Here is a 16,882-nt window from a genome sequence, read left to right on the forward strand (position 1 = left end):
ATTTGGACAAAATTTGATGGACAGATTAACCAATATCTTGGAAATACCATATTGTGAATATTGTATGGGTATCCTCTAGCTCTTAAAGAAGATCTGTACGTTAGAACAGATGTACCTTGCCTAAGGTATTTTGCTGAAGAGCAGAATTTGTTAATAGGGTCGTTTCATCCAGAAATTCATTAATGAAGCTCGGTGGAAGAATTTATTCAGTCAGCTAAACCTAGAGGATTGTAGGACAAATCAGCTATGTTCCTCTTTGTGTTGGTAATTTAAGATGGGAAATTTTGGGTAGGAAGGTAAGAGTTCCTTGAAGAAGCAGAGCTAAGACCCAGGCAAAGGTATATTTCTGATTTCTCTAGGATTTTTGAACATGCCATTTGCTGTTCTTGGTGCTGGGAACACCAAGTGGAAAAAGGAAGAAGAAGTAAGAAACCTGCACTTACAGAACACATGTAGTGTAAGGCAGGGGTCCCCAACCCCCGGACCTGTTAGGAACCAGGCCGCACAGCAGGAGGTGAGTGGCAGGCCAGGGAGCAAAGCTTCACGTGCTGCTCCCCATCTCTCGCATTACTGCCTGAACCACACCGCCCCACCCCCGTCTGTGGAAAATTGTCTTCCACGAAACCAGTCCCTGGTGCCAAAAAGGTTGGGGACTTCTGGTGTAAGGAATGCCTAAGAGTTTTATGGGAGTGCGGAGGGGATGTTGTCATAAAATACCTCTAAGATTAGCTGAATAGGGGGGTAGTGGGGAGTGATTAGTTGTTTCCTAGGAAAGGTGGTAGACAGAAAGATTTTCAAGGAAGGAATGTCATGAAAGAGCATGATGCCTTTCAGAGAATTGGAGGTATTTGATGCAGAAGAGGAGATGTGTGTGGATGTAGCAGGATATGAATCTGGAAAAGTGGTAGATAGGGGCTGTGCTAAGGACTTTGTGTTAATTCTGAGAGCACTTTAATAATATAGATAATGTGGGGCAGAGAGATGATAGATTTGGGGAGAGTGAAAAGGGGGTGGGATGGGATCAACACTTAAGCCAAGGAGACCAATTAGGTTTTTGCAAGATGAAATTGATAAGGGCCTAAATCACAGCAGTGACATTGGAGTTACAAGGATGCATTTGGATTGTATCAAGGAGATAATTAATCTGTTGGACCTTTAGACTGACTGGACCTAAAGGGATAGGGAGAATTTGAGGAAGATGTCCCTGCTTTAGTAATTAGATAGATAGTTTAGTAAACGTTTACTAAAATAAACAACAGCGCTCCTACTTCCCTGGCAGTTGTAACTTATTCTTGCCATGACTTCTCTTCTTCTGTCTGCTATTTAAACCTATTCTTTAGGTCTTGCCATTTCTTATTTTACAACTTCATAACTTCTTTTTCTACCTGTATGCTGAATCCTAAATCCATATTTTTAGTTCAAACTTTTACTAAATTCTAGAACCATATATTCAGTAGCATTCTTATAGCAGTGGTTTTCATAGTTTACCCGAGGACACCTGAGAGGCTTCCTGAAGCTTTCATGAGATCCACAAGGTTAAAACTATTTTCATAATGATAGTAGAAAGACTTTGTCTAGCCACTTATTCTCTCATGAGTATATAGTGGAGTTTTCTAGAGGGTACATAATGTGCAAGTCACAACAAATTGGATGCAGAAGTAGATGTGAGAATCCACCTGCCTTCTGTTAAGCCAGATGTTAAAGGGATTTGCAAAAATGTAAAACAATGCATACTTTACTTTTTTTGTTTTGGAAAATTTTTTAAAAAAAACATTTATTTTAATATATAAAGGACTTTCTTAATGAGTCAATAAATATTTTAAAATTTTCTTTGTTTAAATTCCTAGTATGGTAAACATCTATAGATGTAACCCACATAAACAAAAGATTTTTGGTGTTCTCAGTAATTTTTTAAAGTGTAAAGGGGTCTTGAGACCAAAAAGTTTGAGAATGGCTGTCCAATAGTAATAACAAACCTAACAATTAAAAAAACAAACAAAAAAAAACTAAACTCATTCTCACATACTTCCCAAATTTAATTTTTGTCTTCCATTTCATATCTTAGTAAATGGTACTACTGTCTACTTGGATTCCAGGCCAGAAACCTGAGGTTCATCCTAATTCCTCCTCCCTTTTTTTACCCAGATGGTAATAGTAATCACTAACATTTATTGAGTACTAACTATGTGCCAGGTACTGTTTTTAGTTCTTTACGTCTATTATCTTGTTAAAACCTCACAAAAACCTGATGGGTGTACGTATTAATACTTAACTCTGTTTTGCAGATGAGGAAACAGGTACAGAGGGGATAAGTACTTTGCCCATGGTCATGTAGCTAGTAAGTTGGAGAGCCAAAATTTGAATCCAGCCAGTCTTTTGAACCTTTACTTCTTTGTTCTGGAACAGTTTATGTAAGATTGATATTATATATGCTTCTTGAGGATTTTATTTACATACTCCCTGTAAAGTCATCTGAGCCAGGTGCTCGTTAGGGAGGTAAATCTTGCAGGATCTTTCAGTGTCCTCTGCTGTCATTATTCCATAGGATCTTCTACTCCTCTGTGAGCTCATTTTGGTAAATTACATTTTACAGAGCAGAGGCTGGAAAACTACAGCCTGCAGGCCAGATCTGGCCCACTGCCTGTTTTTTTTATGTGAAGTTTTGTTGGAACACAATCATATCCATTCATTTACGTGCTGTCTATGGCTGTTTTTTTTGTGCTACAGCAGCAAGTTGAGTAGTCGCAACAGAGACTGTATGGCCTGCAGAACCTAAAATGTTTACTCTCTGGCCCTTTACAGGAAAGATTTGCCAAGCCATGTTGTAGAACACTCAGTTTAGCTGGGTTTTCTGTTTTATTGGTATAGATTATAGTATTTTCTTGTCTTTACAGAATCTCTGTATTTGAAGTTATGTCCTTTTTTCCCCAGTACTATTTATATTTCTTCTTTTATTTCCCCCATTGTTTAGGATTACGAAAATCTTGTCTGATTTATTTGTAACAGTGTTAATGTTGGTATCCCATCTTATGCTGTGCCCTATAACAATTTAAATAGCATTTGATTTAGAGATAAATATTTCTTAAAAGTATGCTAGTTAAAAAAAAAATGAAGCAGTATGCATGGTAGTATTGATCAAACTATGTGATCCTGATTGATGATTTCATAAATTTCTCCACTTCTTCTATACTAATTAATCTATTTTTTTCTGCCTCTTCTGGGATCAGTGTTAAATAATTCCCTCCTCCAGTTTTTCCAATTATTTATTGAGTGGAGCCTTAAGAAATATCTTAATTTTAGAAAATCATTTCTTATTTTTTTTCCATTTTCTTTTTTAAAAATTAGGTTAATTCGTAGTTTACTTTTTTCATAGAACCATGCCTTGGATTTATTGGTTCTCTTATTTGCATTCCAAAAAACTTTTATTGAATCAACAATGTAAAATATTCCAGAGATCAAAATGTAAAATTATAGCATATATTGTTTATACTCCTTTTTTATATTTGTGTCATATATTTATTCAAATCTTTATTTGCTATTGGTTCACTTTTAAAGTCATTGATTTCTACTTTTATTTTTACTGATTCCTTCTTACTGCTTCCTTTAGTTCAATTTTTAACTTGAGTTGGTTGCTTCACATTCATTCTCATTTGTTGAAAATAATTAAGTCTATGGTATCTTAAAATTTATTATGTATATTGTTTTCACTATTTTTTTTTTTATATATAATTCTACAGTTTTGGTATTTATTTCCTCTTCAACTCAAAATTTATTTAAGTAAGGCATTGTATTTGCTAGTGTTTCTAGTGTGATGCCATTGTAATCCAGAAATACCGTCTGTGTTATTCCTACTTCTTGTAATTTATTGATGTTTTCTTTAGTGCTGAATAGTTTGTGTGTGCACTTCATGACTGTTTCTTGGGTACTTGTCAAAAAAGGTGTTACCTCATTTCAAGATATATGGTTTTGCTTTTTCTCAGTTTTTCTTTTCTGTCCCCACTTGGTTTACATGTTTTGATACTAAGATTTGGTATATAAAGGTTCTTAGCTGTTTATTTCTTTTTAGTTGTTTTCTTTTATCAATATGCAAAATCTTTATAATGCTTTCTCTTTGAACTTTAAAAGTCTGATATTAGTGTTGCTTTCATCTAAGTTTTGTTAGCATTTCTTGTTAGTATATCTGTCTCTGTACTTTTTTCCACCAATTTTCCTGCATTGTTTCGTTTCAGGAGTGATTTTTGATAAGTATATTCCTTAAGTTTGTTTTTTCTTTTCTTAACCCTGTTTAAGGTCTTTTATTAACTAGTTAATTTAACCCACTCACATTTTTATTGTGATTACAGATATTTTGAGTCTTACGCTTGACATTTCATTTTGTATTTCATGTTAACCACAATTTAAAAGTAATTCTCTTTATTGCATTTTCTGTGTCTGTTGAATGGATCGTTTTGTCATTTTTCCCCCTTCCAATGGTTTAGATATTTACTGACATAATTAACCTAAATTTTAACTACACATATACAGTAGCGAAAATTATTCAGTATTTATATCTGTTACCCAGCAGCTCCACCCTTACCCTGGCACACCTGCACGCACTGTTAGCTTCTCCTTTACTCTTTACGACTACATCCCATGTTTACATCTGAGATTTTACTTTAGATTATTTAGTTTAGTTTTATAATCAGTAGTTATGTGTCTTAATGCTTTTACTGGTGTCAGTGAAGTTTTCTGGCCCTAGAAACTAGTATCTATTTCAGCCTTATTTTCCCCATGGGGCTTTATTGATTAGAAATACAGGAGTTCTTTGAATTTTTGAGGTAGGTGTGGGGTTGCTGGGTGACCGATGTAAATACTGCTTCTGAGTTCCTAGTCACTTCTGAAGTAGTGTTAGGGTTCTTATACATGTCTTCATGTAGGTTATTCACAGTGTTTGCATGAAGGATATCTTCTAATTCCTTGAATGTATTAAACAACACTTTACTGTCTCACATAAATAACATCTTGTTTGGGTATTAAATTGTTGTCACAATCTTTTCCCTTTAGTAATGAAGTGGCGGGCAAATTTGTATTTTAGCAGTGGGTAACTGTACCACTTTAAGGTTACATTCAATTGCCAAATACCATACTGAGCCCAATACTAGGCATGTAAAAGCTGAGTTAGAGTTTTTATGTGCTGTATAATTTCATAGTTACATATACGTGATCTTCTTTTGGTTTCAGAGGTACTTTAGAATATTCTAGTTCCTTATTTTCCTCATGACAGAGGAATATACATTATTGTTACATTCTGGGAGCATAAAATTGTCTAGGAGACAGAATTTTCTACATAAAGTAATTAGACCTAGAATGCACTTGGCCCAAATGCTAATAAGAGGCTTTTCGGTTGCCTTCAAGAATGGAAGGAATTCCAAGCAATAGATGTAATGTTTGTGATTTTTCAGTGTAATTCCTCCTGAAATACAATTTCTTTGTATTACTTTAGAAAAATCACAATCAGATTTTTAAAAATAAGAGGTCAAGATCATATATTAAAAAGTATCAGTATTAGTGATATAGACTAAATCCACCAGTTCAGAGAAAGAAGACAATAGTGAGGCTAGACTGTTAAATGAAAGGTGGCTCTAGATCTGAGGGTTTGTAAGAGGAAGTTGGGTGGCTATTGGAAACAACCCGTGTGACCAACACTTTATCACAGAATCGTATACATTTTAGGCATTTGATAAATATTTCTTTTATTTGGGCCACAGCAATAGCTTTTGTTTACTGAGTGTTTACATTACGCTGGGTACTAGATCAAGACTGTCTATACCATATAGACAAGGGAAAAGACACAGATATAGCGTAGCTAGTGAGTGGTGGGGTTGGAGCTCTTAACTCTTGAACAGTTTTCTCTGAGTGTCCTCACCGATCACATGGAGACGAATCACTTTATTTATCTGACAGTGACATCTGTGAAGATGCATCAAAATCTCAGAGAAACATTAAACTGCTACAAAAGTACAAAGTGGTATTATGCCAATCATTAAAAAATAGGCACTCTACAGGCATACCTCAGAGATACTGTGGGTTCGGTTCCAGGCCACCGGAGTAAAGTGAATATATATTTTTATTTTAAAAACTAATAACTTAAAACTGCCACACACAAAATGATAAAGTGAATATCACAATAAAGCGAGTCACAAATTTTTTTGTTTCCCAGTGCATATAAAAGTTATGTTTGCACTATCCTGTAGTCTGTTAAGTGTTTAATAGTATTATGTCTTAAAAAATGTACATACCTTAATTTAAAAATACTTTATTGCTAAAAAATGCTAACCATTATCTGAGCCTTCTGTGGATCGTAATCTCTTTGCAGCGGTAACATCAAAGATCACCGGTCATAGATCACCATAACTAATAATAATGAAAAAGTTTGAAACATGGCGAGAATTACCAAAATGTGAAACAGGGACACAGAGTGAGCAGGTGCTGTTGGAAAAAATGGCGCCGATAGACTTGCTCGGTGCAGGGTTGCCACAAACCTTCCATTTGTTAAAAAAAAAAAAAAACAAAAAAAACCACCACTGTATCTTCTAAGTGCAGTAAAGCGAAGCACAATAAACCAGAGTATGCGTGTATAGCCTTGTGTTTGGTGCTCTGTAAACATAAATTATATTTAACCTTAGGATAGCTCTGCAAGCAATAGGTGTTATCCCTCTTTTACAGAGGAGACCACAGGCTTGGGTTTTTACAACTTGTCCAAAGACACAAGGCTTACTAAAGGCAGAGCTGGAATTGAAACCTGGGTCCATCTGGCACCAAAAGTTCATACACCACGCTGCCTCCCTGTAGTTTTAGAGATGGGGTATATTTTCACTGGTTTAGAGCATTTCCATCAGTTTATTTACTTATTTAATCTCTTTTAGGAGTCCAGAAATTCACTGTAGTCTCTGACTGTTCATACAGTAGACAGATAGCTATTTTTCAGACTCGCTTAAGACAGGGTATCCAAGTTATTTCTCCAGTTTTGGTTAGTCTCATAGATTTCAGTCTATGATCTTTTTATTTACATCCCAATTCTGAATTTGTCTTATTTGATTCAGGCTTTATATTTTAATAACAAAAAACAATGTTAACTTTGCTGTTTTGTAAGGGAACTAGCAGGATTATTTTCTACCCTTACTATTGTGTTGTCTTTCAAAGATGAAAAATAGGGACCAAACACATTAAACATGAGGCAGATTAAGAGCAGTTACTGGGGAGTTGAGGATTCTTTTGGGATTACCAAAACTTGATTTGTCACCTTTGTTCTTTTAGTTATTGTGAGTTCCAGCGTTGTGTAATCAGTGCTTGTTCTCTAATTGGAGATAATATGGGAAAGAGATGGTGAGCATGAACTGTCAGCCAGGACAGGGAATGCTGACTGGTGTCCATCCCCTTACCGGATAGGTAGTTAGCAGAAGTAAAATTTGACACTTGGCAGTGATCCTTCTCAAGAAAACTGGAGCCCGTGAATGAGGATACCCCTGCACACGTAAAGCTTCTGTTCCTTTAGGATTGTTTTTCTTAGTGCCTTTTTACTTAGATGGCTTGCAATGGAGGTGCACTTTCCTGGCTAATCTTTTCCACCCCTTTTCTTTTGTTGGGATTAGTGCCAGAACAGATAAAGCCCAGTGTAAGCCAGCCTCAGCCTGCCAACTCTAATAACGGCACTTCCACAGCAACCAGCACTAATAATAATGCCAAGCGAGCCACAGCCAACAATCAGCAGCCGCCGCCGCAGCCGCCGCCGCAGCCACAGCAGCCGCCGCAGCCGCAGCCACCACAGGCCTTGCCTCGGTATCCGCGCGAAGTTCCACCTCGATTTCGCCACCAGGAACATAAGCAGCTTCTAAAGAGGGGTCAGCATTTTCCTGTCATAGCAGCAAACCTGGGATCTGCTGTTAAAGTGTTAAGCAGCCAGTCAGAGAGCAGTGCTTTAACAAATCAACAGCCACAAAATAACGGAGAGGTGCAGATCAGCAAAAACCAGTCAGGTGAGAGAAGGCATTTCTTACGAGACTCCAACTGTCATCATTAGCAGTGTAGCAAGTTTATAAATTCATGCCTGTTTGGTGATGTATTTGTATTCATCAATATCTGTGTTGTAAAAATAAGAATTCTATACAGAAGTTATGAATGGGGAATCTGAAAATGTTTCCTGTAGGTTAACTAGAGCTCTCCCTCCAGATCTTACCCATTTTAATATACAGCTTATAGCTAAAATTGAGCACCCCCTCTAAGTTACGTGCTAAGCAACTGTGCACGTTATTGCATTTAATCCTCAACAACCCTGAGAGGTGTAAGCTGTTCTTATCTCCGCTTTTCAGTAGAGGAAACTGAGGCACCAAGACAAAAATGGCTTGAGATCAGTTACCACGTGCAGTAAAGAGACTACCACCCATGAAGATTCTATTCAGAGCACATGCATTTCAGTTATTGCCTCAGAATGGCTTTTCTCAGCTCAGTAATGATTGTGAGGCAGAAGATATATCCAGTATGTGATTACAATTTTCTCAAAGCCCAGTTTGTTTTGATATGTTCTGACGACTGGTTCGTCCATTCACTTATTGAACTATTTTGACACTTTTACCACAAGTCATATAGAGAATTGAGGATAATCAGGGTTCCCACACATGAAAACAGTAGCAGACTGGTAATGAACAGAGTCTCTAGAGCCAGATGGACCTGGTTTTGAAGTCCTAGCTCCACCATATACCAGCATGTGTGACCTTCGCAGGTTACTTAATTGTTCCGTGTGTTCGAGTCTCGTTTGAGCAGCCTTTCCTAACTATCCCAGGTAGAATATTCACTTTCTACCTCTATGCTCTCTTATATATACCAGGAACTACTCTACATTGTAATATGGTATTTCACAGCTAATAAGTAGCAGAGCCTGCACTCACATCGAGATCTGTCTGACTCCAAAGCTATGTTCATAACAACCGTGCTTTGCTTTGGCAGCATATTGGTAGTGATAGGTAAGGAGGAAGAGGACACAGATGTGATTTTTCTAGCATAGGTAATCAGAGAAGCACATTATTGGAAAGGATGCAAACTTAAATTATCAGCCCAAGTTAATACTTACTTCTACTCCCCTACACACTTTCTTGCATAAGCTTGGCCAAATCACTGAACTTATCTGACTGTCTTTGCTAATCTGTAAAGCGTAGTACCCAGTCTGTAAGGTTGCTTTGAGGATGATTTTATGTGACATGTTAAAGCAGCTAGTTTAGTGCCTAATATTTAGGCACTGAATGAATTAACTTCCCTGAAACTTTTACCGAAGGACCTGCACTTTTCAGGAGGAAGAGTCTGGTTTAGACATGTTAGATCTAATGCCAAGCAATTAATAATTTGGTTTGAAGTTCCTCTGGGAAGTCAGGTTGGAAGCAAAGCAGATGTACTGAGTCATCAGCATCATTGTGGTTAAAACCTAGGAGAGGTTATTTATACAACAAATGCTTGAGTACCTACTGCAAGCTAAGTAATAGTGGTATGATAATTAACAAACAGGAAAGTGGGATAGTAAATTTAGAAAATATATGTTGAATATGCTTTTTCAATTTGGGAAATGAAAAAGCAAAGCTGTTTTTGAAATGGAAACGATGGGAGTATAAGAATCTTATTTCTCAAAAATTGATATGGGTCAAGAAACCCAAAAGTGTTATGGGTATACATTCAGATGAAAAGAAAGCCTAAGATGTGGGCATAGGAAGAAGTCTTCAAAACAAGGCTGAGAAGGAAAAATATCCCACCTGTTTCTAAAACAACTTTACAAAGGTGGACTGAGTGAATGTGGAGGTTAAGATGGAAATAAGGAGGGTGCAGCAATCTGACTGAGGCTTAAAATTAAATCCCCACACAGCTAGAGACTGCAGAGGATGAAGGCAAAGCATTCTGCAGAAGAACCAGACTTGTGCTTTTGTCTTTTTTTAAACTTTTATGAATCCCCCTTTAACAGCATAGTCACATATTTACCTTAAAATATTTTTTAGGTGCTACTAGAAATGATAATAGAAACACCAGTCACATAATAGAGCATTGGGTGTCTGTGAATTAGGGAGGACTTCTTAGGTCTGTCCTGGCTCCCGAAGGGCTAATAATAATATAACAACAATAATAATAATAATATAGTGACTAACCCTTATGGGGTGCTTATGACCCACACACTGTATTAACATGTTTAATTTTCATTTTGCAGATTAGAGAGTAGCCTAGCAATCAATGAAGAGCAGCGTACTGGACAGTACAAACAGCATGAACAATAGCCCAGAAACCCAAAATTGCATGTTGTGAATTATATGTAGTTCAGAAATGTGGGAACATAATCTTAACTGTTTTGTCTGTTTGTACTTGTGTTTGGTTTTTTTGTTTCCTGAACAGAGATAGGTAAGGGAATAGATTTGACATTTAAATCAATACATGCAATACATACATAGACATTTACTTAAAAGTTTGCATGGTAAAGATGAGGAGTGCTGGATGCACTTCCCTTGTACTCACAGGGTGCATTTCTTGTTCATTCACTGCAATCAAGGAAGAGGGATAGTACCTAGATGACATTAGGTATTTTCTAAATTAGAGGTCACACAAACTAAATGCCTTCATAGGCTAGCAGGTAAGTGGAGTAAAGGATGAAAAGAAGTAATGGGAACTGTGGTAAATGTATTAATTTTGTACCCTGCCTGACTACCTTTACATTCTCATTTTAAGTTTTTAGAACCCTGTGCTGGTCAAACCACACAACTCTGCAGGCTGAGCTGCCAGTTTGTGGCTGTGCCTCAAACACTTAGTGATGGTTTCAGTCATCACTGAAGGACCTCTCTTTTGCAGTTGATTTCTTAGAGCCTTAAGGTATCAGGCCCTGCTACTCCCACAAAAAACCCTTGAATTTGGGGGGCCTGAAGGCTATGTGATAAAGGATTTGGGGGGACTTAATGCTTAACAGGGCTGGCAGCAGTATTGTTCTTATGGGCCAGAGTGTTCCAACCCACATTTTTATCATCCAACTGACATGACACATACAGAAAAGTTAAACAAATAGATTCAAATCCATCCGTTACTAGTACATTATATATAGATACATATGCACACGTGTGCACAGATGTTCATTGCACTTCACCTTTAATACTTCCACAGGTAATTTCTTAAAGAATAAGGATAGTCTTCTATACAACCATGATACCACAGTCACCGTTAAGCAGAAGAGGGATATTTTCAGCAATATCCTGTGATACGTAGTTCATGTTCACATTTTTGCAGATGGTACCAAGAATGTCTTTTTGTTTATAGTGTGATATCATTTATATAAAATACAAAGCTTGCAAAACAACGTATTTTGCTTATGAATAAACTCAAATATAGCATTTTATGTGGTTACCACTCAGTTACTTACTGTAGAAGAAAGGAGATGTAATCAAGAGAGGGGTACACAGGAGTTTTCTATTATATTAGTAGTATATTTCTTAAGGTGAGGGGTGTGTGAGTGTTTTTTATATTACACTATAGATTTTCCTACATTTCGATTTTTTTAAGAAACTTAAAGTTTCCAGAGATGTTTAAAGATTAAAATACTGTCCATCCACCTATGCTCTTAGCTGTCTTTTCAGTATAATACACGTCCTCGCTGTCCTGGAACTTCCACTTCTTGCTCTCAGCTTGTCCCATGGTCTGTAAACATATTCAGGTCTTTATAATCTTTAAAATAAATTCCTTTAAACTCCTGTTCTCTTGGGGCTATTGTAGAATTTCTCTCTACTTTTAGAGTTCTTAAAAAAATAATCTATACTTGGAATCTCTAATACATTACTTCATTCCTCTGTAACCTGGCTCCTGCTCACTTGGTTCAAGTGGCTCTTACTAAGGGCACTGATCTTCTGTATGCCAGATCCAGACTTTTTTTATTTTTAATTGTGGTTAAAAAACGGACTTTTTCATTCTTATCTTAATATATATCTACATTTTTTATCATTGACCATTTCCTCCTTTTTAAAGCTCTTTCATTCTTTCATTTTTCTTTGACCAGTTTTCAGATTTTATTCCCTCCCATGGCTTTGTTTCATCTCTTTCCCCAGTTTTAGGTTCCATGTCTTCTGGATGTCTTCAGCTGATGTTGGGCCCTTCAAACTCAGCATGTCCAGAATCGAACTCATTATCTTGCCACATACCAGTTTCTCCTTCTGGATCCCATTGTTCAAAAGGTCGGCAACCCCATTCATCCAGTCACCCATCTAGAACTCTTAAAATCATGCTTAACTCTCCTTCTTCTTCATGTCTACAGGCCACTGGTTTATCATGCCCTGCTGATCTTAACTCCAGAACATCTCTCAGCTTTCCTCTCTCCTCTGCACTGCTGCCACCATTGACCTGGTTCAGACACTCACCACCTGGTCTAGAGCAACAACCCTATGAATGTCTTCTGTAGTCGTCTCCCCACAGTCCCTACCCCAGAAACCAGTCATGATCCATACATTGCATTTGGTTGTGGTATTGCATTTGTCTTCTCTAACCTGCCATGCCCGTTCATTTACATGGTATCTATGGCTGCTTTCCTAGCTACTATGGTAAGTAGTTGCCACAGAGGCCATCTGGCTGGCAAAACCTAAAATATTTTCTAATTGGACCTTTACAGAAAACGTTTGCCAGCCCCTGGACTAGAGGCTAGAATAACTAAGGATACATTTTTTTTTTTTTTAATTTTTTTTGGCTGCATTGGGTCTTCGTTGCTGCACACAGGCTTTCTCTATTTGCGGTGAGCGGGGGCTACTTTTCGCTGCGGTGCGCGGGCTTCTCATTGTGGTGGCTTCTCTTGTTGTGGAGCGCAGGCTCTAGGCGCGTGGGCTTCAGTAGTTGTGGCTCGTGGGCCCTAGAGCACAGGCTCAGTAGTTGTGGCGCACGGGTTTAGTTCCTCTGCGGCATGTGGGATCTTCCCGGACCAGGGCTCAAACCTGCATTGGCAGGCGGATTCTTAACCACTGCGCCACCAGAGAAGTCCCTAAGGAAAGATTTTTAACTTTCTCACTCAAATACTATTTGAAATTGTGCCTCTAAGGTTCTCATATTCCCAATGATAACAGTTCATACTTCCTGGAAATACTATAAAACCTAAATACTCTTAACTTCTGAAGGTCTTTCTTTTTGGTGAGATTGGAAGTCTTTAAGGCAGAAAGCACATATTTAGCCATTTTGTTACATGATACATATTTAATTAGAAAATTGTATGAATTTTCCTGGATCTAAATTCTTCCTGAATGAATTACGCAATTCCCTTGAATTATCACCAGTCTTTGCTCTACCCCACATATCTTCTTTCTGAATAGGTGCTACGTAATGCAGTGCTATGTTCTTTTTTTTTCTTCCTTTGGCCATGCCTCATGGCTTGCGGGATCTTAGTTCCTCGACCAGGAATTGAACCAGGGCCCTCGGCAGTGAAAGCGCAGAGTCCTAACCACTGGACCGCCAGGGAATTCCTTTTTTTTTTTTAATATTCTTTTTGAGGTATGGTACTAGAGCTGCCCTCAGTCCTGCTAAGGCAATTTTGTATGAGAGTAGGATGCTGATGATATTTTGGATTTCAGATGTTTCTCAGTGCAGTCTTCCAAATCTTAGTTTAAAATTTGTATTTTGCATTACACTCAGTGATATTGAACTGTCCCCTTTCCTCCCATTTCCTGGAAAAGTGTAATTATCATCTTCTACTTCATGATGTTTCTATATGTTTGTCTTCCAGATCATTTGTAATGTTGGCTTTTGGCTTCCTTATGTGTAAGGGAAATATATTATTTGACGTCTTCCAGTTCTGAAGTGGTCTCCGGCGCGGAAATGTTTTAGTCGTGGTTGCTGAGGAGTCCTGCACTTTTTATAGTTTTAGTCAGGCTAGTAATCTCCCCACCCCCACCCCGACTCCCTACCCCACTCCCCTACTCTTAGATTTTTATTTTTCTGTCTAAGCTGCAGTGTTTTTCATAACAAAAATGTCTTTGTGATCCAGCCTTGGTAAATGCAGGTTTTGAGATAGCCTTTTTTTTTTTTTTTTTTTTAATAAATTTATTTATTTTTGGCTGTGTTGGGTCTTTGTTTCTGTGCGAGGGCTTTCTCTAGTTGCAGCGAGCGGGGGCCACTCTTCATCGCAGTGCGCGGGCCTCTCACTATCGCGGCCTCTCTTGTTGCGGAGCACGGGCTCCAGATGCGCAGGCTCAGTAGCTGTGGCTCACGGGCCCAGTTGCTCCGCGGCATGTGGGATCTTCCCAGACCAGGGCTCGAACCCGTGTCCCCTGCATCGGCAGGCGGACTCTCAACCGCTGCACCACCAGAGAAGCCCGAGATACCTTTTAATTTAGGTTTTTGGGAAAGTGTCGAGTAGATTCCAGATTAAAAATGGAATTTTAGCTAATAATTACTGATGGCATCTCTTATTTTCCTAAAATGCATGGGAGTACACGGCAAAAGGCAAATTTAGAACATTACCACCTCCAAACTAGGTCATGACCAGATTGTGAGAGAAAGTTTCACTAACATTAAAGGTGATAGAATTGGTTTGCAAAGTGTATTTTGCTGTTTTCTGGGGCTTTTTGCTTTTGATGTATTTGGGCATTAAAAAAAAACAAACTTGTAAGTAGTCAAATCTCTGTTTTTTTAATTGTTTCTTTCTTTGCTTTTATGTATAAAAAATTCTCATTCACAAATAACTTCTTGGTTTCGTCTTAACACTGAATCATTTGGAATTGTTTTTGATAGATTGTCCATTTAAAAAAATCTTTATAAAGTATTGAATATTCCTTTTCTTTTGCTGATTTAAAATGCTAACTGTTGACATATAACCTTAGATAATATACTTGGGTCTGTTTCTGGATTACTTTTTCTGTTCAAGTGAAGTTCTTATGTACTCTGGTAGTACAGTGCTATTTAACTGTTACATGATAACAAGAGTTTTTTTAATCCTCTTATTTGTTTTACGTGAACTTTTAAATCACTTTAATCAAATTACAGACTCTTGTTAGTAATTTTTTTATAATTGAATTAAACTTAAAAGGAACATTGTTATATCTTCCTATTGAGGAACAAGTTTCTATACTTAATCAAGTTGTCTTCTATGGCCTGCAGTAAAGTTTAATCATATATGACTTTTTAAGTATTTATGTTAGCTTTGTTCCAACTTCCTTTATAGTTTTTTATTTTTTGGCTGTGTTGGGTCTTCATTGCTGCGTGTGGGCTTTCTCTGGTTGCGGCGAGCGGGGCTGCTCTTTGTTGTGGTGTGCGGATTTCTCATTGTGGTGGCTTCTCTTGTTGAGGATCACGGGCTCTAGGCGCACGGGCTTCAGTAGTTGCAGCACGCAGGCTCAGTAGTTGTGGTGCACGGGCTTAGTTGCTCCGTGGCACGTGGGATCTTCCGGGACCAGGGCTTGAACCTGTGTCCCCTGCATTGGCAGGCAGATTTTTAACCACGGCGCCAGAAAGGAAGTCCACCAACTTCCTTTATAGTTTTTGTGGCCATTACAATTAGGATCTTTTTTCATCCCATTTTGCTGTAGTCCATGAGATGATGATGGTGATGGCTTGCTTGTTTTAGATTTGGAGAAAAGTGGATGGATTTGGGACTTCGTGATGTTTTGGACAGGAAGGAATCAAGGATAAATGTTAGGTTTTAGGAAACTTACTGAGATGAGGAAAACTAGTAAAGAAGCATGATTGTTTTTTTCCTTTGGGAGGAGGCACCTGTAGGGATATAATCTAGGAGCTGGCATCCTTTCTGAGATATCTAAATGGAGATTTAAAGTAAGCAATTTCTTATATGATTTCTAATTTTGTTCTTCATGAGGGAGGCATGGTGGAATGACATGTGCTTTAGAGATAGGACTGAAAAATAATGATAATCACTGATACACATTAATTAGTGAAAATAATGGTCCTCATTTATTAAGTACCTAATCTGGATCAGATATGGTTCAAAGCACTTTTAATTATTAATCATTTAATCCTCACAGCTGTGTGAGATAGGTACTGTTACTATTCCCACTTTACAGATGAAGAAACTAAGGCACAGAAAGATTGAGGATCTTACCTGTGGTCACATAGCTGGTAAATGGCAGAGTGGCTTTTAAACCCAAGCAGGCTGGCTTCAGAGTTTTGCCCTTAATCACTACACCAAACTGCCCTTCATGGAGCACTTACTTGAAACCGGCACTGAGCTACATACTTCGCGTATGACAGTAGGTTAACTAAACAACCAGGTAAAGAAGTACGTACGTACTGTTTGTATCCGCATTTTGCAGGTTTGGTCATACAGCTACTACATAGAGTCCAGACTTGCACCTGGGTATCTCTAGAGTTCCAGCCATGTTCTGGGCCCCTTGCTTTTTTACCTAATGATGATTCTTGCCTTTCTTACCTTATTTTCTACCACCTTTGAGCCTCGATTTCCTCATCTGTAAAGTGAAGGTAATGCCTGTGCTCTAGGGTTGTTTCAAGGATTCTGTGACAACATTGCACATAAAGCACGTGCTCCAGCGTGTCAAATGGTGTTGCTGGCAGTGCAGTGCTGGTCTGTTGATTTGCTTTTACCCAGTGAGACTGAGTGACATTTTAGTGTCCTTTATTTCATGAGAAGAATCCTCCTCATGGGCACTGAAAGATGAAAAGCTTTACTTGGCAGCTTAAAACTGCCAAATGATTCTTAATCAGAGAGCAGAAGTCAGAGTCACAGAACTTTAAAATGTATATCTATATATCTATATCTGTATATCTATATTTGGTGAATTATGTATACATTTTTGGTCTCTGTCTGGTCCTTTTTTTTGCTACTCTGTCTAGCGCATCACCTTTTGCTGCTTAACAATTGTGCTTTGAGAGAAAATGATGCAAG

At 37.9% G+C, this 16,882-nt stretch overlaps 2 protein-coding genes across 12 annotated transcripts in view; one reads left to right on the forward strand and one right to left on the reverse strand.

Annotated features, from left to right (window-relative positions):
- Positions 1–16,882, reverse strand: part of ZKSCAN2 (zinc finger with KRAB and SCAN domains 2) — a 502,693-nt gene that overhangs the window by 150,564 nt on the left and 335,247 nt on the right. The window lies entirely within an intron of this gene.
- TNRC6A (trinucleotide repeat containing adaptor 6A) overlaps positions 1–16,882 on the forward strand; it is a 105,539-nt gene that overhangs the window by 48,302 nt on the left and 40,355 nt on the right. For 7 of the 11 annotated variants that reach the window (XM_082362375.1, XM_082362372.1, XM_082362369.1 and 4 more), the window contains one exon: positions 7,632–8,015. The exons of the other annotated variants lie outside the window; for them this stretch is intronic. In XM_082362375.1, coding sequence (XP_082218501.1) covers positions 7,632–8,015 — 384 coding nt within the window. The remainder of the gene's footprint in view (positions 1–7,631; positions 8,016–16,882) is intronic. 11 annotated transcript variants of the gene reach the window in all.

This window comes from Balaenoptera borealis, assembly GCF_965194805.1.
Source record: "Balaenoptera borealis genome assembly, chromosome: 16".
In the NCBI taxonomy this organism is placed as follows: domain Eukaryota; kingdom Metazoa; phylum Chordata; class Mammalia; order Artiodactyla; family Balaenopteridae; genus Balaenoptera; species Balaenoptera borealis.